At 43.2% G+C, this 26,698-nt stretch overlaps 1 protein-coding gene across 2 annotated transcripts in view; it reads right to left on the bottom strand.

Moving 5' to 3' along the window:
* PTPRG (protein tyrosine phosphatase receptor type G) overlaps positions 1-26,698 on the bottom strand; it is a 637,170-nt gene that overhangs the window by 248,108 nt on the left and 362,364 nt on the right. For both annotated transcript variants that reach the window (XM_016223094.2, XM_087825063.1), the window contains exons 3-4: positions 16,145-16,324; positions 3,676-3,824 (exon numbers count right to left, since the gene is read on the bottom strand). In XM_016223094.2, the coding sequence (XP_016078580.2) occupies positions 3,676-3,824; positions 16,145-16,324 (329 nt within the window). The remainder of the gene's footprint in view (positions 1-3,675; positions 3,825-16,144; positions 16,325-26,698) is intronic.

The following is a 26,698-nucleotide window of genomic DNA, read 5'->3' as shown; positions in this document are numbered from 1 at the left end:
AGGATAAGGAATGACATCTGCAAAGTCTCTTTTGTCATGTAAAGTAAAACATCCATGGTTTTGGGGATTATGGGGTGGGTGTTGTTTCTTTTGGGAGGGGAACATGATCCTGCCCACCAAAACCCCCACTGATTTTTATTCCTTAAATTTACCAAGCATCACTTGCCTGAAGGCTTTTGCATATCTCTGTTCTAAAGGCAAACTCCAATTCATCTCTTCTATCTGAGTAAATATCTTTTAGTAAATATCTTGTATCTTAATAAACATCTGCCTCCACAGAGGTCTTCTAGCTTGTGACAAAATGTCCACCTTTCAGAGATCACAACTGATATTACACAGCTATTTTCATGACTACTTGTTCAGTTTCTGTGTCAGGAATAGACTGTAAATACCTTAAGGGTAGGGACTGTGTTCTTCTGGTTTACCTTTGTAACCTAGCACCTACAGAACAAAAGGCACTTAAGGAAAAACTGCTGCAAGGCAAGAAATAAAGCTGAATAATAGGAGGTAGGGACATCTGAGAATCCAAATTGGGTCTAGTCTCCTAGGTATGGCTTGCAATCTAATTCCTAATTTCTTTTCTAGCTTTAATTGAGCTGTAAAGAATGTTGGCTATTGGAGGGGCTTTGGTTTTATTTTTACAAGGACATTTATTTTTCTATTAGACTGGATATTTTTAAGTGTAGGAACTACAAGACCAAGTCTAGGATTGTAGCCAGGAAAATGTGGAGAGGTTTAATTTCTGGATGTGTACAAAGTTGTGGATGACCTCAAAAAAATTCCTGGGTAGCAGCAAAACCTACAAAATTGGGTTTGTTGCAATTTACCCTCAGGGAGCAGATCCAGACTCTTGTAGGGCATATGCTTCAAATTCCACCTGCAGAGCTGAGGCACAGAGGCAGCTGTTGAAAACTCAATATCATGACTTTATCTCAGGAGGAATCAAGAGGAACCAGGCGCAGCAATGCTCGTCCCCATAAGGCAAGGTACAGTTCCTCTCTAAACGCCACAGGAGGGTGGAACGACTCTCAGGCTATGAGTCCTCATTATTCAATTGTACCTAAAACAATGCCACACACGTAAAGGCAGGTTCACTTCCACTCAACATACTGCTTCCTCTATTCCAGAGACTCACAACTGTGACATCGGGGCAGGATAATTCTTTGTTGTGGGGGCTGTCCAATGAATTGAAATTTCCAGCAGCATCCCTGGCCTTTAGCCACTAGATGCGAGCACCTTACCATTGCCCACAACAGTGACAACCAACATTGTTCCCAGACAATATGTAATGTCTGGAGGTGAGGTTGGCGTGGAGGGGGAAGGAAGGGGAAGACATTATCTCCAGTTAGGAACAATACTGTATTCTACCAATCCCAGGGCAACCTTCAACAATGACTCTTTTCTGACACCATATACAAAGCAAATAAATATGTCCCCAACGCTGATAACTTACTACTTGATACATTAAAATGTTCTTACTTTTATTTTACCTCCTCAAAAAAACTGTAGTTATATGGAAAGAAATAAACCAAGTCTGAGATGTTACACAGGGCAAAAATCTCGGGAAAAGCTGGTATTAATAAAGAGCTCAAGTACAGCAATATAACATAAAATATTATAGACGTGTCTTGGGCAAAAGTGAGCAATTTTTCTGTGCATATTTTAAAGTTAAATTTGACCCATTTACCTTTGATCTCTGAAATTCAAGTTCCTCTAAGTATATCCACTAAGTAATTTAACATGTTTATCACATAAGAAAAGCAAGCTATGAACTAGATGGGATTGGATGGGAAACCCAATTAATACAGGCAGCCTTAGCATCTGACATTACTTGAAAGACATAAATTCAAACGAGTTGGTCAAACAGTAAGTCTGGGCGTTGTAGCTGCTATTGTTCATTAGCTTCTGAACTTCACGGCACTCTTTGAGTAACAGAAAATCAAAATACTCATTTAAAGTAATGTTTCCAAAAGAATATGCATTTTTCCTGAACCAAATACAAGGAGGAGACCTGAGTGGATGTGCTTAGGAAAAAGGTGAAAGTGGCAGTTCCCGGCTCCAGAGTCCTTCTTTTCCAAGGCAGCCGCCAAAATAAGTTTTCTAACTTTTAAGCACAAATCTTTTGTCTGAAACAACAGTAGCTGAACAAATGGCAACCCGATTCTAAGATAAGGAGGCTCTGGAGCAAAGCTGTTGGGTACAAACTATCCCTTCCACTCACACTGCCCATGGAAACCGGTCAGCAAGTGCAGAAGGGAAAACCCAAACTTAAACAATATGATGTAAGCTTGCTTCTAGGAATCAAGCTTTCCAAGCAGAAATAAAGCTAGGATTTCTAAGAAATGACTCACTGAATTTAAAGGGGGGGAGGAGAGTCCATTAAGCAGAAACTCACAAGACTTACATGTTGTTTTAGTAGGACAAGAAGTCCCATAGATAGATGAATCCCAGGAGAGTAAAACTTTGACAGTGAGAATTCTCAGCTAAACTAGAAAAAATATGAAGCATTTCACAAAATAGTTATATCTTGTTTCCCCAAGAATCATGGATAAGGAACGAATCCATATATATATATATATATATATATATATATATATATATATATAAAAACAAATAATATTGATTTTCTCATTTTGCAGGGAACTTCACCCAAGGTTAAGGTTACCTAAAGGGCTTGAGGAGCTAAGGTGAGTGATGAAATCCTATAAATTGTGTGCAAATCTGTGTGTATACACATGTATTTTCTCTATGGAGGGAGGGGTCTCAAGCAGTCATCAGATTATCAAAGTACGTCATGATGTAACAGAGGTTACAAAGCACTAAGAGTTATTCCACGCTTGGGTCCAGCCACAGGCTTGGATGAACAGTCGTTCAGTTTTTCCACAAACCAGTACAGCTCACCACATGGGGAACCGAACCACCCACAAACATGTTTGTCCCAACACAAGAGTATCACATCCTGATCATTACTAAGGGCAAAATTAAGGTGAGCAATGGGCTGGCATTCTGTCCCCACCCAACGTCATAATAAAGGAGTTTGGGGACTTGCTCTTTCTCCCTTCCTCCTTCACCAAAAGGATGGGCAGAGCCTACTGTGCCCAGACGTTTTTTCTGTCTAGCAGCACGGATCTTTCAGAAGTCTGACCCGGGGAGGCAAAATGTCACCATCGATCCCAGCAAAGTTAAAAGGGAGTCACGCCACCAACGGCCACAGCCTCTTTTTTTGAACAGCTGACAGGAGCAAAGAGACCTTAAAACAGCTTTCCTACTAAAAAAAGTTCCTGAGATGGTTTCTCATAGAACCACCAACTTTTCTCTATTCCAAGGGACAAAAATAGAGTCAGCTGAGTTTCCCACGAAATTTCACCCTTAGAAAGCGGGGCTTCAGAAATAGACAAGAAAAAGAAACTGTCAAATGAAACGCTGCTTGCAAATCACTGCCCAGGCCCGACCCGACCCCACCCAGTCCAGGCATCCGCGAAGTCTACGTGCTTCTCGGGTTAAACGGGGTGAGAAAGCGAGGCTGGAGATCCCCCATCGCGCTCACCCGAAGGCGTTCGGAGGCAAAGGCAGGGTGGGTGCGAGTCTGATCTGCAAAGCGCCGGAGGAAGGCCCCGCGCCTCACTGAGGCGCCGCCCGCAGCACAGCCCCGCCCGCCCGAGCGGCGCTCCTCACCTCCACCGGGAAGCGCCTGCCGTTGACGCTGTGCTCCGAGCCCGCCGAGCCGTTGCTGTGGCCCCAGTGAAACTCCACCTTCTCGGCCTTGAATCTGCCCGGCAGGCCGGCGCCGCTGACGAAATAGTCGTCTTTGAGAAGGATGGCAACTGTGTAAAACGCAAGGGGAGAGGAACAAAGTGAGTTTCAACACCAAACCCCAAAGGTTTCTTCTGATGCGTCCAATAAAGTTGGTCATTGCGCTTCCTCGCGTGCCTGCTGAAAAGCCAAAAACCAGCAGCCTAAATAAATTAGCCCGTTCCAGCTGCAGAGCGCTCTCAGCACCAGCTGGCTCGAGATCGTGAAAATAACCAGGGGATGGTCTCAGAATTTATCCATTTAACGGGTGAAGAAAATGAGGCAATGACAGAGTCAGTTGCTCGGAATCGGGTCTCGTAACACTGCCTGGTGATCACATTATCTGGAGAGTGAGGTTCCTGGGACTACCCACCCCAAGACTCAAGGTCTGGAATGAGATGGAAATATATATAAGCCAGAGGTAAGAGGCACGTTTCTTTAATCAGAAAATAAAATGTGCAGGTTCTTCCAATGATTGCGGCAACCACACTGAAAAGGCAGCTGGGACTGGGGACTGTATTCACTGCATTTGATAAAGGTGCTCAGGAAAGTGCAAACTACGAATTAAGTCACTCAAATCACTGCAGATTAGATTTACTTCACTGTTTCCATTAATTTCAAGGATAAGAAAATTCCCTTTGCCCATCCAGAAAAACACATATGAATGTCCATGTCCACAGGGAGCCTCAATCAACTCACACCTGAAAAACTCTTCCTTGAAACATGGGAAAGACGAAATAACGAGATCGAGACGAAATAACGTGGACTTACACTAACAAAACATTTTTTCCAAAAGGAATGTAATATCCAAATGCATAAAAAACAGATTTTATTTTATAAGTGATACATCTCCCCCTTTCTTGATTTCTAAGGTGAATTGATTCATTCACTCCAATGCTGCTAAATAAATGTAAGATGCCAACCAATACCTAATGGTCTATGCGCTAAAGCCAAGCCTGCTGAAGCCAAGGAGGCTCTCACACCCTCAGTGTTTCGTCTTCCTCAAGAAGTCGCAGTTCAGGCTTCGGAGACAAAGCCTGCACGAGAAGTCGGTCTTCGTGAAAGACAGGAACTGGACCAATAGCCTATTTCTAAAACAGTGCAATTATTTTCAACACTTCTCTGCATAAAGGAAGCATTAAAAGCAGGTGAAAGAATCCTGCTCATATAAATAATCCCTTTTCACTGAATTCAAAAGGCAGTTTCTCTCCAACTTTTGAAAACTATACAATGAATGCTCCATTAGTGGGATTGCAAACTGAATAATAAAATGAGGTAGAACAAGTGCTCCTTACACTGATTACATGCACACCAGCACTGTCCCACCTTCACCGTGTGCCAGGCCAGGTGCTACGCGCGTTTTAGGCCAAGGGTGCAAAGCTGTTCCTGGAAAGGGTGAGAGGGTAAATATTTAAGGCTTTGTGGGCTCTATGGTCCATGTTGCAACTACTCGACCTCATCTTAGTAGCAGAGACATAGCCAAACATACTACGGAAGTGAATGGGTCAGACTATGTTGAATAAAACCTTATTTATCCACACTGAAATTTGGGTATAATTTCCACATGTCATGGAATACTGTTCTCCTTCCAACTATTTTTCAGCCACGAAAACATGTAAAAAAAAGGGGGGGGTGTCATTCGGTGATCTCTAAAATATAATACGATCTTTTAGAAGATAAACTATTATAATAAACCAATTATATACATTTAGTTTCAAACCTGAGTACATAGGAATAAGCCCAGTAGTGTCTTAAGTACCATTGATTACTCTCAGTCTGTTATAAACGTTAGAGACAATATTTTACATCCAGAAGACGAAGGCAAAGAATTTTGAGAGCATCTGTTATAGTACACCCAGGGACATCGCAGCATCTTATTAATATTTGATTTTACCTAAATCATTTATGTCTCTGTCAGGGGTCATTTTACTTGTTTTATATGAATAATTAAAAGCATAATTAGGAAACTGTACAATCTGAAACATTAATCTCATTTTTCACTTTACAATATTTCTCACTGGCGCACACAGCATGCTACACGCATGCACTGCCCTCCCGAAAGAGGCTTATATTTTTGTTCACATATAAAACTGGGAACAGAACTTTCCCAGCGATCATGGAACAATTCTCTGATGACCACTGATGACACAACCGTTTCGAAACAAAATGCACCAAAGGTAGTGACTTCAGAACACAGATGTGTTACCACCATGAGCTCATGAGATGGGCAAACCTGGGCGGGAATCCAATCCTGTCGTGTAACGCTGGTGTGACCCCGGCAAGTCACCCCACTTCTCGGTGCCTCAGCTTCCACTGCTCTCAAACAGCAGCTACCTGGCAATCACACGTGTAGGAAATCACACCTGATGGAAACCACGCCCGAGGGAAACCCCACGCGGGAAGCATTAACGCAGCGGCAGAAGCTCAGCATGTACACACCCGATGGCGGTTCCCGTCAAGCTCATTTCTAGAGACAGGGACAGAGCTGGAGCGCAGCAGAGACACGCGGCCACACAGGTGTAATCTTCATTCTGAGAGAACTGAATGTTAAAGCAAAACTGCTTTTCCCACAAAATAAAAAAAGTACTGGGCAGGGACAAAGCAGGGTGGGTGTGGCCCAAACACTGGGAGGAGACCTGAGTGCTGAGTAGATGTTTTGAGATCAGTAAAACGCATAGAAAAATGATTTTCCTTTTCTTGCTGATTTCTATCTTCTAGTCACATCCAGGAAAATAAAACCCAAATTTGGTTCTAATATGCCCTTCTCGTTAGCCTGACACTCATTCATCCACCCTTCACCCAAGAGCATTCTGCTAGAATTCAATAACTTTGGTAAATACGGTTTAATTTCATAGATTATAGACCTATTTTTTTACATAAGTCTATCCATGTCATATAGCACAGGTTTTCCCATTATGGTGTTGATAAAAATTTTTCCCTTAAAACCAATTGGTTTATTTAAAATAAAGTGAGTCAATTGAAAGAAACATTGAAATTTTAAAACAGTAGCAGTTAAGAGTTGAATTTGGATAAGGTGACAGTTGGGAAGGTGACAAGCAACAGCTCCAGACTGAAGAACAACAGGACAGGAGGGAGAAAGGAAAGGTAGCCAGGAGTGAACTTTCTAGAACTAGGCCCTCCAGCTGTTAAACTGCTAACAGGGATTGTGATGAAATCAAAGCACATGAGGGAGGGAGTGGAAAGAGCTGGGGCCTCAGATTCAAGGCTCTTTAACCAAGAGACCAGAGTCCATATCAGTAGCCACCCATGAAGCCGGTTCTGCACCCTCCGAATACAGAAAGTAAAATTCTGAGCGTGTGTGTGTGTAAAGAGAGCGCACGTGCTAGACTCTAGAGCCAGTGAGCCTGAATTGGAATCTAGATTGACCACTGTCCAGTTGTGGTGAAAGTGTTGCAGTCCCTGGTGCCTCAGGTCTAGCTCTGTAAGAGGAAAAAGTTCTGTAAGGGGAAAAATAATACAATAGTAACCTCAGGAGCTTGTTATGAGATCACAAGGGTTGATATAGGAAGACTGTTCAGAACAGTAATTCTCACAGGCCTTTATAGCACAAACAATGCATTTGCTGTGTTGCTTAGAAAGTAAGAGGAGCCGCAGCTTTCCCATGTCCCCTGTGCCCGGGGCCCCGTCATGTGAAACTGCTGTGCGCAGGGGCAGGGGCGGGGCAGGGGCTAGAGGAGGTCGAGTCACACCATGGAAAAGAAATGAGTTGTCTCCTGAGCTTAAAGGGATGACCAAGGACCCGGCATTCATGGCATTCTTTGCAGGTCATCCACCAACTGTTTACACATTTAACTCAACGTGTCTATGTAATGCTGGGCTAAACAAACGTCCACAAAAAATCTGAGTAAACAGCAATAGGTGTCAAAAGTTAAATACAAATTCATGAGACAGAAAATCCTACCTCCACCGCCTCCGACCAATTTTTGACATTTTCTAAGATGGGAAAAGACGACCATTATTGAATCTTAATGGTGGGACCCAGACCACCGGCAATACCAGTGTCCCTAGTGAAAAGGGAATCACTGTGGCCTGAAAGGCAAGACACCTGAGTGCTAGTTCCAGCCTTCTCCTAACTTCTGGGTAGGCACTGACATTTACTTTTCAAATATTTACCAAGTAATTATAGGGAACCAAAGATAAGGAAATCAGACCCAGCTTCTGCCCTCATGCAGTATATGGTCAGCAGGCGGGAAGGACAGGCCCCAGCAACTCAACCAACAGAAGCAAACCTGCAAGTGGGACAAGCGGGGACAGGTGAGCTTCCAACCCCAGGCAGGAGGACGACTGAGGGAATCTCCTGAGTGCGGACAAGAGGGGGCACAGCGGAGTGGGGTAGGAGGGTAGGAAGCTCATGCAAAGGCCCTGTGGTAGGGGAAGTAAGAAGGAAGCCAGGGTGAATGGTGCCCACAGAGTGAACTAGAGACTAGAGAATGAGGCAGGGACAGTGAGCAGTCGACCTTTATCCCCAAGAGAAATGGCTGGGAGGAAAACCTTGATATGATAGGAAGAGAGGGAACAAAACTAAAAACAAAAGCGTGGGGGCAGAGGTGTGTGACTAGATTAAAAATGAGAAGAGCATTCTCACACCTGGCAGAGAAGGCCTGGGAGGAAAGCAGCCCTGGTGAGGAGGTTACCGCAGTCACCTGGTAAAGAGAAACGGCATGCCGAGCTGGAACGAGCTCAGATTCTAAGAGAGGTCAAGCCAGGGGATTATCCTGGGTCTCGGTGACCTCGCTGCTAATCTGAACAAGCTGGACAAAGTGGACTAGCTGACCCTTTAATCATACAAGATATGACAGATGACAATCTAGCAGAGGGCTCTGTGCCCCCCAAAACAAAGATGGGCTTTAAGAATGACCCTCAAATTCAAAGCTTAATAAGTCTCTCTGGGTGATAAAGCACTTGTCCTCCCATTATGTAACTGGTAAATCAGACTTCCCTCTGCCCAGAAACTAGTTTCTGTCACGTGAACAGGGCCTGGGGCTGTGGGGATGGGAGAAAGGAAATGACCTCAGCGAACATGAAACAGAGCTCGGAGTGTGTCTTGCCAACATGAGACCCAGGGAAGTAGCTCCGACTGAGATTCCAGGGTTCAGGCAGGACTAAACAGTAATGAGACCAAGAGACCTAAGAATTGGGGCATTTAAAACGGAAACTTACGCCCAGCTGGGCATGGCTCAGCGGTTAAGGGTCCGACCTAGGATCCAGAAGATCAAGGTTCGATTCCCGGTCAGGGCACATGCCCGGGTTGCGGGCTCGATCTCCATGACTCTCTCATCATTAGTGTTTCTCTCTCTCTCCCTCTCCTTCCTCTCTCTGAATCAATAAAGGTATATTTAAAAATAATAATAAAACAGGGAAATTTAAAAAATGAAGACCCAAGGACACTTAGCATGCTCCCAAAGAAGAGCAGATCTTTCAAAATTAAATTTAAATGTTTCTTTTGGGAAACCTTGAGCTGCTTCCGCGTATTATAAAGTTAGAGGTGGGAATGCCTAATGTAAATGGTGCTGAACACACAGATGTTTCCAAACATCTGTCTACTTGACTGATTGTGTACTTTTACTCGAAAAGCTTGGCAGCCCCTTTGTGAGCGAAATGGCCATTTCATTAAGTGACAGACACAAAACTCAGAGCTAAAAAAAACCGTGATCCAGAAATGAGGACCCCGGTCAAGTCCAACATCAGTGCCCACATTTACACCTGTGAAGGATCACTCAGAATCGAGGTGTGGGCTAGGGGGACGACTGAATAAAAATAAGTTGATGGCTTGGCATCAAGCACATTTGGACACTCGGAGAACATACACTTGGGGGCTCACTGTGTATTTCACTTGCCCGGGCCCTCGCCATCAATATATCACGGATAGAGAGGTTTCACTGAAATGAGAACATACTCAGGTTTTCATCATCAACATCAAAATCTCTAGTCCATAGGTACAAGAAATGAAAACACTTTTAAAACTTTGGTTCTCATCTGTGGCCAGCTGAAAGGAAGGACGACTGGAATGGGGGGAGCGGGGGAGACCAAAGAGGGGAACAGAGAGTGAAAACCGATTAACAGAAGAGAGACAGAGACATGCCACAGGGGAGGGAAATTCAAGATGAGACATTAGAGGATGGTTGAGAGAGGGAAACAGCAAGAAAGTGGATGCTCATGGAGAGATACAAGGAGAAACACACATTTAGACCATCAAAGAATAAAAACAGAGACAGCCCAAATGGAAAGACAAGAACACACACCCAAAGATTTCCTAAGCAGCAACGTTCAACCTTTTTCCTCTCAGGACATACATATAAACTAATTACTAAAATTCTGTGGCACACCACAAAATATAGTCTATTTTTTGCCCATCTGACAAAAAAAAAAAAAAAGGTACAATTTTTTTTTTATAAATATGTCTTTATTGATTTCAGAGAGAAGAAAGGAGAGGGTGGGGAGAGAGAGAGAAACATCAATGATGAGAGTCACTGATCGGCTGCCTCCTGCACACCCCCGACTGGGGATCAAGCCTGCAGCCCGGGCATGTGCCCTGACCGGGAATCGAACCCCGATCGCCTGGATCCTAGGTCGACACTCAACCACTGTGCCACGCCCAGCCGGGCAAGGTACAATTTTGACTCACTCACATTGAATGGCTATTATAGTGTAGGCTGTTGTCATTTTCTTTATTTGGCAACCTAAGGGAAAACAAGTCTGTGCCCCTCACTAAATAGTCAGTAATTGCATGTTTTATAAATTCTTGGGGCACCACCAGTTGAAAATCGCTGTCCTGGACTCCTCTCCTTACCAATATCAAGATTGCTAAAGGCTTTTCCATGTGCTACCCTTGGGCTAGCATTCAATGCCTGAGAAATCAAACATCATGGAGACGGCCACTGACTGCCCCGTAAGGTGCTCGCAATGGCCTCAGGGGCCGAAACTCAGACCTGGGGCAGTTTCCCGCCAACCCTGGGACAGAACATTGATCTTCAGGGCAGCTCAGAGACAACTGTCAGCTGGAGCTGGGAGCTGGGAGCTGCAGGGACCCACAGAACCAGGACGCACAGTTTCTTTTAATGTCAGACACCTGCTTGGCCCCCGGGGGAGCCTTGCCCGGTGTGGGTGGGCAGAGGCGCAGGGCCAAATGCTCCTTTTCCACGAGCAGGGACCACATGCCCAACTAGGCAAGCAGCACGTGGAAACTGAGGTTAAGATTTTATAACTCTCTTTATACCAGCCAGCAATGACTTTCTTTTCTTAGTTTAAGTCTGTGGGTTCTTAGGGGGCTGCTGCACTATAAAAGTTCCAAGGGCCAGCCCTGGCCAGTGTGGCTCAGTTGGCTGGAGCGTTGTCCTGTGCACCGAGGGATCACTGGTTAGATTCCGGGACAGGGCACAGGCCCAGGTTGCAGGTTCTATCTCAGGTTGGGGCACCTAAAGAAGTCAACCAATCGATGTTTCTCTCTCACTTTGATCTCTCGATCTCTCTCTCTTAGCCCCTTTCCCTCTCCATTCCTCTCTCTCTAGAATCAATGAGAAACCCATCTTCAGGTGAGGATTTTGTTTCAAAGCCAGGTAAAGTAAAGTGAATGTGACAGCCCCCTAAACCTTATCTAAATTTTTATGGGCTCACAACACACTAGGACATGATTCCTGACCTACTGATCCACGCCTAGTTTCCCCACCATCGATCTACTTTTATTAATTTGAACAACTATTTCTTGAATCCATCTAAGCCAGACACTGTGGTAATGGTATTTGTCCAACAGGAGAGAATGCAGGCTCTGTGTGTGTGTGTGTTGTGGATATTAGCAACCCCCACCTTTAATTTATATATATATATATATATATATATATTGAACAAATATAAAGTGCAAAAGTGGAAGTAACATGCATTATGACAAATGCATTTACTACTTGCTCTTGATGTGGGATGAAAGAAAAAGTAGTAAAATGAAACAAAAACCCAAAGCCCTCAAATGGTTAAAAGTCATAGGAGACCATGGCTTATAACATACACCAGAAGCACCACCTGAGCCTTAAATTATGCTCACTTTGCTATAAGGTAATGCTAGAAACAGCAAGATTATCTTGAATTGTTGTTGATGAATGTATTATCTTTTCATTCCACAAAAATGGAAGGGAAATAACTTTAGATGAAATCGAATGAGAACTGGCACAATAGACAGTTATGGCTCCTCAGGAAGAAATAGAGAGATGCTATCTGTCTTGTAAAGATAGTTTAGACAACTTTTGAGAAGTGGGCTACGTACAACCAACCTGCTCTATTGATTAAGCTGGATTGGATATATAGCGCTCTCCGGGGGTGAAGACAGATATAAGCACTAAAGCTGTTTTATGGGAAAGTTACTGTCTGCATGAACTGAGCCACTTTAAATATTAACTTTCTACATTCATATTTTAATATCCAAAAGACAGTCTATTTTACAGATAAGTGGCCTATAAATTTCCATCAGGAAAAAAAACAAATACTACTTCCTGAATTTATTTTCTAAAAGTACAAGTTTCAGGAAAAGACTTTGAAAAGAAAAATGTGTTGCTTAAAAAATCAATGATTAAAGTTTTTTCTTCATCTAAACAAGCAACTTAGACATCAAAGGAATGCCAGTAACAAAGACAGGTCATGTGGCTTATGACATGATGTTTTGTTCATTAAGGTTTCAATTTTTCTGATAATTGTAGACTCACAAGCAGTTGTAAGAAATAATACAGGAGCTCTAAGTCCCCTTTACCTAGTTTCTCCAATGGTACCATCTTACAAAACTATACTACAATAATAGGACTGTGTGTTTTTAAGCGATATTCTCCAGGCTGCCTATCAACGCTATCTATCCACTGTGGATACCAGCAACCCCCACCTTTAATTTGGACACACTGCACCTTGCTCTGCACATGTACTGTTTAAACTTATATGATCCATACACAACAGGCAAAGCGACTAAATCTTTGTTTCTCTAAAATACTGGAAAATTTATGAACTCACCAGGGACTTTAAAGATTACAAAATGAGAGAAGTTTCTAAGGTTTGTGCTTATCAAATAAATACAAAGAGCAACACAGGTTGATTTCTGCACCCAAGTTTCTAAACCACCATCTACTGAAATCTTTCTAGGAAAACAATTCCATGTCCTCATTTAAGACTGCCTATAAATGGTTGCCACCTTTAAAAAACGAGTCCTGTAGAATCACCTTAGATCATTTATGAGATATTGGCCTGTCTAGTACGATGTCATGAATTTCATAGTAGTAAGTACTGTTTGGGAAGTAACAAGGATTTTTCTCCTTCTCAGAGCCGTGCTTCTTCTGAAGTTTATGAGACTGTGTTTGTATTTGGACTGTTATGTCTAAAATCAGATCAAGCACAGGCACTCGCAGATATGCAACACGTTGTGGCTCACGCCGGGATGTCAGCAGAGCGACAGTTTGATAATCAGCTCCTGGAAGAGCAAGGTCATGAATCAACTTGCATTGAATGAACCCTCTACTCCTCTAAAACCTGTCATTGGGGGATACCAAGCAGAAAGCTGTCACTGGAGTGTGTTATCTTTGCAGAAGGCTGTCAAGCATTGCAAGTCAAGAAGAAAACCCCATCAGAGAGCCCAGTGAATTGCCCTTGGCAGGCTTCCAAGATTTGGCCCTCAGGTAATACTCGGTTCCAAGATCTGATTACACATCCACCACATTCAGGTAGTCTAGGGGGTCATACTCCCATCGCAGGTCTCCAAAGGACACTCCTATCTGGAACACAAAGCTGGACTCCTGGTAGAGAAATTCTGAATGGTGACAGTAAGCACGAATCTCCATTGGGAGAGTGGAGGGGGTGGCTCTGAAGAGTTGTGCACAAATAACATACAAGTACACATGTTGGTGCTTAAAGCTACTCAAATGGGTGAATCAAGGACAGGACAGGGTAGGCTGCGAGAGGAGCACGAATGAGGCTTGCTTATGGGGACGTTATGAAAAAGCGGCCACAGCCACGAATCACTGTGCTGAGTGAGGGGAAGAAGCAATTCTATGAACAAATCAGGCCAACCCAAAGCAATCAGCCATGAAAAATCCCAGACAAATGCTGCTTTGTAGAAAGAAAATGGATCCCAAAAGCTGCACGTGCAGCCAGTTAGGTTAAAAGAAAAGGCAACTCTTGTGGCCCACAACATGAATGGGACCAAAGGGCTGATGGTGAAGTCACTTTAGCCCAGCATGAGGGCTCCAGGCAGCCAGGGCTCCTAAAGGGGTAAGAACAAAGGAATCAGAGAGAGAGAGAGAGAGAGAGAGAGGGAGGGAGGGAGGGAGAGAGAGGGAGAGAGAATGTTTGTTTTAATGAGTTAGGGTTATAAGAGCTCAGAATTAAGATATGAAATATATCTTAAGTATCAACAGAAGCCCGTTGGCACTAGGCAGAGATGTCTCATGACATCCCAATGTTCATTTTCAGCCCAGACAGTGGGGCACAGCAAAGCACTCTCTGCTGCTTCAGCCTATAATAGTTGCACAATAGTGACTAAGAGGGAGGCAGCTCTTTGCATTAGCAACGGTGAAAACATAACGTTTCACAGTCACATATCCCAAAGCCCAATTCACAGAGGTAGGTAAAAGCGGACAATCAAACTGCTGGTCTGAGGGCTAAGACCAGAGAAATGAGGGCATGTCCGCCTGCATTCTAACGTAGTAAGAATTACTAACAAAGCAAAATCTCGAGGAAGGTAAGAACTTTACTTTTAACTTGTGCATCTGCACAGCACAGTCCCGCAGAGACTCCTGCAATAACAGAAGGCCCTCTGTCTGTCCTGTCTGAGATGGTGGCTGCCACCCGTGTGGCTAACAAGCCCTTGAAATGCGGCTGGTGAAATACTAGTCAAAGGGATATACAGATTCAATGCAACCCGTATCAAAATCCTAATGGCATTATTCGAGAAGTAGTAAAATCAATCCTAAAATGCCTATGGAACCACAGATGATCCCAAGCAGCCAAAACAGTCCTAACAAAAAAAGAACAGAGCTGGAGGTAAACTAGCTGCAGTAATCAAACAGTACGGTGCTCGCACAGAAACAGACGCAAAAACCAACAGCACAGAATCTAGACCCCACAAATAAACCCACAAAGAAAGCCAATTAATATTTGACAAGAGAGCCAAGACTACTCAATGTGGAAAGGATAGTTTCTTCAATAAAGGGTGGTGCAAAAACCAGGATTTGCACATATAAGGAATGAAATTGGACCCCTACCTCTACAACTCACAAAAGTTAACTTAAAATTAAAGCCTTAGGGTTGGGGGGTGGGTAAAAAAGATGACGAGATTAAGAAGTACAAATTAATAGTTACAAAATAGTCACAGGGAAATAAGGTTCAGCATAGGGAATATAGTGAATAATATTGTGATAACTATTTATGGTGCCAGGTGGGTACTAGACTTACTGGGAGGATCACTTTGTAAATTACATAAACGTCTGCCACTATGCTGTACACCTGAAACTAATATAAAATAATATTGAATGTAAACAGTAATTTAAAAAAATTTTAAAAGAAAAAAAGTGGATTAAAGCCCTAAACCTAAGACCTGAAACTGCAAAATTCAGAGGCGGTGGGGGGGTAAACATAGGAAAAGCCTCCTTGACATTGGTCTTGTTAATGATAATTTGAAGATGACACTAAAAGTATAAGTAACAAAAGCAAAAATAAACAAGTGAGACTACATCAAACTAAAAAGCTCTGCATAGCAAAAGAAATCATCAACAAAATAAAAAGGCATAATATTATATGTCAGTTATATTTCAATAAACCTGGAAAAAATAAATAAGTGAAGCGACCCCCCCACACACAATAACCCCACAGAGATCTAAATGTGCACCTTCTGTGCTTTCAAACATTGCAAATAGACAATCTAACAAAGCTGGATGGGGGGAAGGCTGGTAAAACCGAGGGAGTGAATTTTAATCTTACTTCATTTTAATTAATTAAAATTTAAATATCCACATGTAGCCATTGGCCACCATATTGGACAAAAAAATTTGAAAATCCATTCTATATACTTTACATATATTGACTTATTTAATCCTTACAACCCTGTGAGGTTGATACAATTTTATCCACATGTATCATATTTTTAAAATCTGAGGCACAGAGTGGTTAATAAAATTGCCCAAAACCACACAGCTAGTAAAGCAAGAAGCGGTTTCTCACTAAGGGCTGACTGCAAAGCGCTCACTCAGCCGGGCATTTTTGTAGCTCTGTGCAGTACCTAACAGGTAAGTCATGGTTAAGGCAAACACCAGGGACATCCAGAAATGTGTCATGTTGTTTGTGGACAGGTAAAGAAGACACAGCCTACCTGTTTTCCCTGTGTTTTTCATCCAGGTTTTGTTAGAAGACTCATTGTCGAAGCCGTCAAGCTGCAGCTCCTGGTACTCCTCGCCGACCCGAGCATGCTGGTCTGAAATGTCTATCGGAGACTGGTGGTGGCCCCCGCAGCTGACACTAGAGGTCACCCAGTGCTCAGGCCCATAGGCACCTGTTGAAAGAAAACAATACTTCAATCCTCAGGGCTCAAGGGTCAGGGATGGAATAAATTAGAAGTAGGAAGACAAGCCCTGCACCTCCCAGGTACATTTTCCTACATGTCCCCACTCCCAAGACGTCAGTGCACTGGGAACGGATTGTGGCTCCAAGCCCTGTGCTCGACATGGCAGGAAGATTTGAGAAAAGACAGATTACTTAAGATAGTTGGCTTTGTGATTTGTAATCAAACATTTGCTAACTTTATTGCTAATCAGATTAAAAGAGCTGATTTTGAAGGGTTGTCAGAGTTGTTCATATTTTTTTTAAGTTTCCTAAAATAAGCAAAGCATTTATTCACCAGAAAATGCCTTCCCCAATTTAGCATGTTTTGCTGTTGTTGTGAACAGTATTCAACACACAACTTTCTTCTTGGTTTCTAGGAGTTAGTGAACCGGAAAAAGAAAAAATTAAAAACGAAAGCAACACAACACTGGACAAGAGTCATCACCAATAATGTCAGCAAGGAGGCCGGGTGTTCCTTTGGCAGACTGGGAGCGATTCGTCAATGTGGCCCGAGTTTGGACCCTTGTGAACTAAGGAACGCACTCTCCTTCCCTCTCTGACATGGGAGACAGGGACATAAAGTTACCTTTGCACTGGGCTCATATAAAGACTCTTTGGGGACACATGCCACAGAAATAAAGAAGAGACTGCAGCTGTAACGCAGGCCCTAACGGGTGCCCGTCAGAGCAGGAAAACACGCTGTGGATGTTCCTCCGCCCTCTTTGGAAATGAACTCCTCTGGGGGCGGCGATGTCTAATAAGTTGATTACTAGTTCTGAGATGTTTCTGTCTCCAAGCTTTAACTTTCTTGACATGACAAGCAGGACTATCTTGTTGGAAAAAAAATAAGATGCTTTCCTAGAAAGATTAAGATAAATCTCTTTTTGAGAGTTTGACATAGTGTTAAGTCTAAACTTTTACAACTTTTAGAAGATAGCACTTGGGCTATCTCAATAAAGTGTAGTGTGTATATATACATACACACACCTACACATGTGCTCCTAGGTTTTTAAGCCTTACATTTCTTCACATATCAGACCAAAGGGATTTTAGGAGACAAGACCAACCCATCCAACACCCCATATTTTTGTGCCTTGCTGTATACCAGCCTTGTACAATGGACAACAAAAATACCTTATGGCAAGTCTCTCTCCTACTAAATAAGAGCCCAAACCTGTGCCCAACGCACCATCACATGCTTATTTGCCACGGGTTTCCCCATCCCCCTAAGTCTGATTGAGCTCACCGCTGTTAAAAGCAATGGAACCACTGCCAAAAAAGAGGCAGACTCAGAAAATATTTTCAGTCCTGCTAATGGAAGCTTCATGATCGCAAGAACAATTGACATAGCTCCCTAAAAATGATTCACAGTCTTGCTATCTGGCAAATAACCTCATCCAAACAGTAAGATAAAAGACACTATCAGGAAAAAACTGTTCACCGATTGGCAAACATTTAGCAACCTTGGGGCATCTTTCAAAATCATTTACAAGTGCCATAACACCCACTAGAAAAAGTTAACATCGCCATTTAGCTGCTGTAGGGCTCCAACTAAATGCGGAATGATCAAGGTCTTTCCACTCATGTTGCTTCGCCTCTTGGTCAAATTCCCTGCAGACGGTGATGAGTCATATAGGAACAGAGCGTGTTTGCCTGTGTTCCAGACCAACTTGATTTTCATGATGCATCAATATATTTGAAGAAAAAAAAGGGGGGGACAAGAGGACTTAATGAGTGGCTCCAATTGTCCTGACCACTCTTTAAATTTTCTTCCAGATGGCAAAAAAACACATTGAAAAACTGGATAAAGTGATTGTTGATATATTTGGTGGCTAACCAAAATGTAAATTTGGTTAGCTACAATTGGGCATGTATTTTTAAAATATGGAAACTAATGTTTTAAATATTGTGTGTGTGTATGTGTGTAATGCCTTTTGGAAACTCACTAGTACAATGAAATTACACTCTGTGGGGAAAAAAATGCATGATAACATAAATCTAAACATGTTTGGCCCCAAAGAAGCACTAATGCAGCCCATCACCTGTAAACACACATAGACACCTGACAATTAACAAACTAATAAAAAAGGATCCTTTGCAACCTCTGAAAAGTCCTTAATGCTCATCTTACTTCTCATAACCTTAGCACTCTATAAAACTATAACCAGGGCTCCTACCAGTGGGATTCATTTATTCACTGGTAACAATCTGAAGATTTAAGTCGACTACATGCTTGCTTTCACACTACCACCCAATATACGCCCAAATGCAATTTTAATTGAAACTGATCTTCCACTTCAGATTTTAAATTAATTCTTCTTCGCAGGGCTTCATGCTCCAGACACCCTTGCCTTGCAGAAACCCCAGCATCATGAGTGGAGGAAACAGAACACCTTTCCCAAGCGTGGGGGTATTGATTACCTACTCTCACATCGAGGCTCCACGGCCAGTCCACACTGCATAAATCTCTTCGGTGTTAAGACACTTTATAAAGGACTGGGAATTATGTCATTAATCATTTGCCGTTGCACAAGTCTCACAGTATTGAATGCTTTGTTTTTCAAAGTGTTGAATAAATGCTTTTAAGTTAAAAACACAACACTAAATAAAGACTGTGGTTAACTTAAACCTAGTTTTTTTGGGGGGGGTACAAACCAGCAAGAAGCCTTCCTCTCCCAGGTATGACATTACCCATCAAAACAAGACAGAAAAGTCATTTGCACTTTAGATTCCTTATTGACTGCTGCTTGAAGGAGCAGGAAATCCACATTTTGGCAGCTGGACCCAACAAACTCCGAGATAGCAGCCGCCTAACCTACAAGGCTCCGCTCTCAAAGGGGGTGGGTGAGGCACAGGGTGGAGCCCACAGGGCAGTCTGGGCTCTGCCCAAGGTAGCTTCCCCTGCTGAGAATCTTGCAGGAATGAAGCCTTGATGGAGACATGCTGCCAACACATCAGTACCAAAGAGTCTAACGGTTTAGAGTGAGTTTCTCACTCAACTATGTTGAGAAATATTTTCTTCTTAACAAATTCAACAAATGCATCTGCAACCCTGGATCAAGGTCTGATCTCAGAGTAAATGTCCCCTTGTCCGGGAGGCTTCCCGGGGACACGGACAGGGGTCCTGCACAGTCCCAGCAATGGGCTCTCGGTTTCCTCTGGACATGTTATTACTGTGTCATGTACTGTTTATTTGTCAGTGTCTGTCTTCACCGCAAGGCGGTTACTTTATGAGAGCAGGTTCCTTCTCCATCTGTTCAGATTTATCCCAGCCTAGCACAGGGCCTTAGATAAAAATACTTTTTTGTGTGTGTGGCACAAATAAATGAACTGGAAGATGAGATTAAAGACTTGCGTAGTTCTGTCCTCTAATGATAATACAGCATGTTATCTGTGCATTGTTTTGGTTTTAATTTTATACTTTTAGCTTCTGATGTCTTACTAACTCTTTCTCACTCCCTTCATCTCAAGTTTCAGGACATCAAACAGAAAATTAAATATTCTCATCCCTATTTGCTAACACAATGAACAGCGATAAGGTAAAATAAGCTGAAAATATGCACTGTGCGTGCTGGAATCTGTGTGCCAGTGTAACAAGCCCAAGGGCGACTATAATTTGTAAAAGAAAGGAATGTGATAGAACTTTGCTTTCAATGCCTTTTGTGAAGCATACTTATTTTTAAAGTTCTCTCTCTTTTTTTCTCTGTTTTAACAGAGCTCCCTAATCAAAGAAGGTCAATCAAAATGAAAACTTAAGTCTTGTTAATCAATTCATCACTGTATTCATTTAAAGATTGATTCGACACTTGCTCATTGCCAGCCCCATGGCTGAGAAATGGGCGCCAGGGAGCAGGGCTGTCCCAGTTCCCTCGGGCAGCAAACGCTGCCTGCGGCTCTGTCTTCTCATCTGTACAACACGAAGAGTTAACGGTCCACCTCAAAGGATGTTGTGAAGATTATATGAGATAATCCATGTAGTTTTTATATATATAATGTCTTTATTGATCTCAGAGAGAGGAAGGGAGAGAGAGAGAGAGAAACATCAATGATGAGAGAGTCATTGATCGCTGCCTCCTGCACGCTCCCAACAGGGGATCAGGCCCGCAACCCGGGCACGTGCCCAGACCGGGAATCGAACTGCGATCTCCTGGATCCTAGGTCGATGCTCAACCGCTGAGCCATGCCTGGCTGGGCCATGTAAAGTACTTTTAACAGAGGCAAACAATAAAACTCAGTAAGGGGTGGCTGCTACAATTACGGTCATTGTCATGGTTATAAAAAGTGCTTAAGTCCTGGAGAGCCTGACTGTACCATGGAGGGAACAAAGGTGCAGTCCAACCAAGGGCTAAGGCAGGTGGGGGCAGGCATTTTGCGGGATACAAAGAGAGAGGGGGGTCTCCCTGAGGAAAGGACTTACAGAGGAGGGGACACTAGAGGCCACCCACTCCCTGAGTGCCGAGAACTTTACTAGGCCCTGGTGCTTTCCACTTGGGCAGAGGGCAAGAGTCAAAGATACAACTGACCGCTCCGTGAGGTGGAGTTAATCCAGCATCAGCTGGACTTAGTGACCCGCTTCCAAAGAAGAGGGCAGGAAAGAGAAAATCAGCAACTTCCAGAGGAGAAGGCTGGTGAATAGATGCCACCGTAGCCAAGCCGGGAAGGTTCACGTCGCGTGCGCTATCACGGACCATCGTGGTAAGAAGGGCAGGGCACTTGGCCTCCGTGGGATTCTCTCTCAAAATCCGTGATCCTAGTCCAGTCACCAGGGAGCCCCCCGAGACACACCCAAACCAGAGAACATTCCACAAAACACTTGGCCAACGCTCCTCAAAAATGCCACATCCATGAAAAACAAGGAAAGACTAAAAGAACTGTCACGGACCAAAGACGACTAAGGAATCACGACAGAAACTGCAATGTGCTATTCTAGATTTGCGGGGCCAAACAGACACACTGGCGGAAACCTCCAGAGCTCTGAGCGGAGCCTGGAGTTCAGTTAACGGCCACACAAGATTGTTGGCTTCCTCACTGACCCTGTTCTATATGGTCATTTTTGGTGGTTACTTTGTCAATAAGATGAAGACATATTTATAAAACTAGACAGAAGCTAAATGAAATCTAAGTTTGGTTAAATGGGTTATATTTTAAAATCCAAGTTTTACTGGGCTCACTGTTAGATGCCTGGGGGCAGACCTAAAGCCTACGAGATGAAGGAGACCATCACTGGTGCACCGATAATGCCGGGGCGGTGGTCCTACCCTCTTTGATAACGCCGGGGTGGTGGTCCTACCCTCTTTGATAATGCCGGGTGGTGGTCCTACCCTCTTTGATAACGCCGGGGTGGTGGTCCTACCCTCTTTGATAATGCCGGGTGGTGGTCCTACCCTCTTTGATAACGCCGGGGTGGTGGTCCTACCGTCTTTGATAACGCCGGGGTGGTGGTCCTACCCTCTTTGATAACGCCGGGGCGGTGGTCCTACCCTCTTTGATAACGCCGGGGTGGTGGTCCTACCCTCTTTGATAACGCCGGGGTGGTGGTCCTACCCTCTTTGATAACGCCGGGTGGTGGTCCTACCCTCTTTGATAACGCCGGGGTGGTGGTCCTACCGTCTTTGATAACGCCGGGGTGGTGGTCCTACCCTCTTTGCATAACAACATGTGCACAGAGCAAAGCCCAAGGAAAAGAGGCTGGCTACAGAGAACACAGCCAGCTGGGGGCTGATATTTCATTAGATAAAGTTACATAAAAACCGTACAAAGTTGGAGAAATTCACTTTTAAAAATTATAGTTAAGCAACAATGTTGTTACCTTAATTTATGGCTCATTCGTACATTAAAAGAACCCAATTCACCTCCTTGGGGTACCATTAACCAGGCGCTCTATTTTTCCCATTTTCAGGTGCTCCGATTCAGTAGGCCGGCGACGGGAAGACATGTTCCTACGGTATGGAGACGAAATCACACGGCTGGAGGTTAACTCTAACGGGCCCGTTCAGCCGGGAGAATTCCCCACGTGCAAATTATGGCAAATACTGTAAATCTGGACTCGCGTCTGACACCCCACTTGCTGTTCGGTGTTTCTTTAAAGAAGATTTAGCCCAAAGAACTTGGGTGACATGCATACATTTTGAACCAAATTAGTTATTTTGTTCAAAGAAAAAGAAAATAAAAATCTGAGAAACATTTCATTTTGCCTACCACCTCGAGCACTACCGCTTGAAAAGTCCAAATATGAACAAATATAACTGGCTGGCAAAAGGCTTCTCTACAATCTGACAGTCTCACTTTAATATAGTTTGCTTTTAATACCTACCCTGAGAAAAAAGATAAAAGGGCTACTTTTAGAGCATATAAATCACACTTTTGTCTAAAAGCAAGGAATTTCAAACATCTACCTATGATTTGTGTCCCAAACAATGGTTTCTTTAAATACATAAGAGGTTCTTTGCAGAAAATATGCACACACCTTGAATTTATTTTGCCACAATACATTTAAATAGTGGTTTCTATTTACTAATGAAAAGCCATTAAAAATAATGAATTCCGTCTAAATCTAATTAAAAACCAAACTAATATACATGTTATGTGTTGTTTCTAGTCAAATATGCCTATTAATGCCTCCCTCAAGGAATTTATATTGAAAATATTACCTAGATCCAGGGTTATTACCCTGCATCTTGTTGTCTACTTTTAACCAACAGAAACAGTCCAAAAATATGTGTTCATTTTGTTGCTTAATAGTATAATTAATGCTTTTTCTTCCAAATCAAAAACACATCTTTAAACAATTCCATTTTTTAATTAAAAAGCTTTATGGGATTTAGCTTAGAATTCTTTTACATTATCCACTACTGGTAACTTAATTAACTTTTTTGTACATTAATTGTCATATATGAAAAGAAAAAGTGTTAAAAAGCATCTGTATTGCTGATCTCTACTGTTTTCGTTTGTTCGTGTATAATAAGGAAGTTTTTCAGTGTTGTTGGTAGGAAAAAAACTAATTTTTAAGCCAGTTAAGGTACATTTTATCCTGCCAAATAATAAAACAGTTTGGTAAATTTTTCATTTCTAAATTTTAGGGATAAACACTTAATTCCCCCCTTTCATGTTAATGGTGTGTTTTAAGTTACTTAATCATAATACCAGAAACGCATCAGACAGTAACACCAGAAATGGGAACTACTTTGTTGATTTTTTGAAATAACAACTATTATTTGTTTCATTTCCCAGGGTCGCTATTTTAGGACTGAATGTTAAAACTAATTTCAGGTCAAATGTGAAACAGCACAAATCTCAAGACTGGGATTCTCCAGTTCTAACCCTGATGTTGAAGATCTCTCTGGAGCCTGTTTTACTGTTCTAAAAACTGAGAGTATTATAAAGAGTGAAGATGCCAATAATAAGTACCTGGGAGGTCAGAGCCATAGACCTTCAGGCTGATTGATAGTGACATCTGCATGGGTGTCAGATGACAGTAGTCAAATTTGCACCCTGCGCATGCAATTCACAGCCTGGAGGATCTTAAATTAAAGACAAAGTCCTGTGCATGTTTAGATGTATCTGAGATTTACAAGGTTTATCTCTCTAGTTGAACCTACCTACATCCAAACATGCAATCAAAATTTCTACTACTAATTGGAATGGCTTATTCACTCAAAATCTAACTAATATTATTTAAAGTTGGGTCAACTTTAATTTTGCTTCTTTGTGCATGTTACATGGAATTGTTTACAAAAAGCATCTGAGCTATAAACAAAAAAGTCACAGTTTTTATTGTCCAATGCCTAACATCTGAGGTGTTTATAAAATGTTTGTTCCGGACCTGAAGTTTTCAACCTTCAAGTCAAGTCTATCTTCAAAGCACCCAACACTCTCCATGTGACAAAGATCTGTTCTTTCAGAATACTGACTGTCCCCATGAAACCGGACATAAACTATCATCCAGGGACTAAAAAGGTCCCAAGGCAAAGTAGAAAGAACACTGAGTAAGAAGATTAGCACCTTGAATTCTAGTTCAAGGATGTAAATAAGCTTTAACTCACACATTAGTGCTAAATGACTACATGATGATTAATCCATAACGACAAGGTAATTAGCATCCTCCATCAAGGGTACCAGAGGACCAAGTGGTGACAGCCAAGCCACAAATCTGCTCCTTCCATTCCAGCTTCAACTCTGGAAGGTGGAGCTGAATGAGGCAGTGTCGATCTTTGTAACGATTCAACTTCCTTACACACAGATTATAAGATTATATCATATCATCTCTAAAACTCAAAACAGTTCTACATTCGATGGAACGCTCCTTACAGCATCTGGAAGAATCGAATAGGCACAGAACACATTTTGTTAATATTCTAGCAGACATTCAACCCCCCTGGATACATTCCTAAAAGTACCCACAGGGACCTGGTGAGGAAGGACTGAGAAACTGTAAGAAACAGAGCACGTCCAACAGTACTCTGCACATACTGACTGTTCAATCAACAGGATTCGCTCCACCATCCCCTGGAGACACAGCCAGCCCCTCAGTTCTGGATGGCATAACCCTGCTCCTGGGATCCAGAAACAGCTCCCCACTGGTACTTGGCAATCAGTTTTGTTCTTTCCTCCTAGATAAAGAAACTGACTCGGAAGGGATGTTAATGCAGGACTAAGCCAGTTAGGTCGGTACTTTGCGAAACAAAACAGCAGACTTTTGTTCAGAGCCTGAGGGAAGACCCCACCTCCCTCCCCAAAGGTAAATAAAGGAAGAAAGTGGACTGAAGGGAAACTGGAGCCAAGGTTGACAAGTAAAAAAGACTGGAGGGGACAAATAAAAGGGAGGGGGGGATACAGGGAGGACCTAATCAAGCCATTCCTGAAATTTAAATTTTATCTTTAGACTTTTCCATTTTAAGTCTTTGTATTTAAAATAGCTCGAGTAGGCTTTCTGCTATTTGCAACTTAAAAATATAAGATATAATCAGGATGTTGGTATAAAAAGACCAACACTAAATTATTCAATTCTTTCTACATTCATCACGGGGCCGAACATGTCACATTATAAAGATAAAAATCGAGAGTGCACGCGGGATGAAACACAGACGGATAACATCTCCCCCGTCCCCTTTCTTCCGGCCCTTCCCCTAGAGAAGAGGAATGAACTGGGTAAGGTTTAAAGATCTCATTTAGACAAAAGGAGAGGGAACAGCTCTGAAGTCCCCGGCTGTACAAGTCTTCCTCCTGGTGACACCGGAGTCACAGGACAGGAATCCCTAAAAGGCTTCATGGGAACCGCTGCCTCCACCAGTCTTCAGCCTCCGAGCAGAGCCTCAGCACAAGTTTGCACGCAGGGAAGGCTGGCCGAGGGGACCGAGGGGACCGTGCTCTGCTCCCCAAGGTCAACGCTGTACCCGAGGCAGGGAGACAGACAGACCCTGGGCGGGGATCCCCGCCTGTGCCTGGAAGGCCTTCACCCCACGCGGCTCTCTCTGCAGCCTCATGCCCACAGCGTGCTGCCAGGGAGGAACTGCCCAGCTCCCAGGACTCCCAGGCACGAGCGGGGAAAGGGGGGGACCCCCAGAGACAGAAGCGGGGAGTCTGCTCCCTGGAAGGGATGCCGCTTGCACACCAGCCTACTGACACACGGGCTGGGGGAGAACCCCGGATTGCAAGCTGTGTTCCGAGGCCGCCACCCAGCAGCAGAGGGGCCGGGGGCGCAGGGGGTGACCAGCACCCTCCCGAGGCGCCTGCAGGAGGAGGGCAGGCTCCCAGCGCACCGAGTGCCAGCAGAAATGCTCTCGGGGGTGCCGTGTACACATAAAGCGCCACGTTTCTGAGGTGAGGCCAAGACCACGCGACGGATCCTGTGCCCGTCACACTGGGACTAGTTGCCTTTAGCTGGCACTTTCCTCTGTTTCAATAGGTTTATAGTGTAAGTGACTTACAGTGAAGGGGGTCCAGAAAGAAGACTGGAGAGATTTAGCAGAAGTAACATGACGAGAGAACATTAACTCCCTTCATTCAACTTACCCCTGGACCCTTCACTAACCTGCTCCCATCTCTGCTCCCCTTCCTCGGCCTCAGGCACTTCTCTTCCCAGGGGCTAGGATTAGGGTGAGGCATTCACCAAGAACTCAGTTATCAAGACAAATAACATTTTAATGTAATATTTTAATGTTTAAAATTATTTACCCCCCCCTAAAAAATCCATGATGAACAAAATATTTAAAAATTAAAGATATTATAGGTAAGAGTGCTGCTGTACAAAGTCATAGTGAAGTCTGGGGCAAAAGGAAAAATCAGTGGTCAAAAATATTGCATTAAAATAGTTTATTTTGATCGA

This window comes from Miniopterus natalensis, chromosome 15, assembly GCF_054644295.1.
Source record: "Miniopterus natalensis isolate mMinNat1 chromosome 15, mMinNat1.hap1, whole genome shotgun sequence".
NCBI lineage: Eukaryota > Metazoa > Chordata > Mammalia > Chiroptera > Miniopteridae > Miniopterus > Miniopterus natalensis.
The sequence above is the reverse complement of the archived record's forward strand: the minus strand, read 5'-3'. Positions and strand labels throughout refer to the sequence as shown.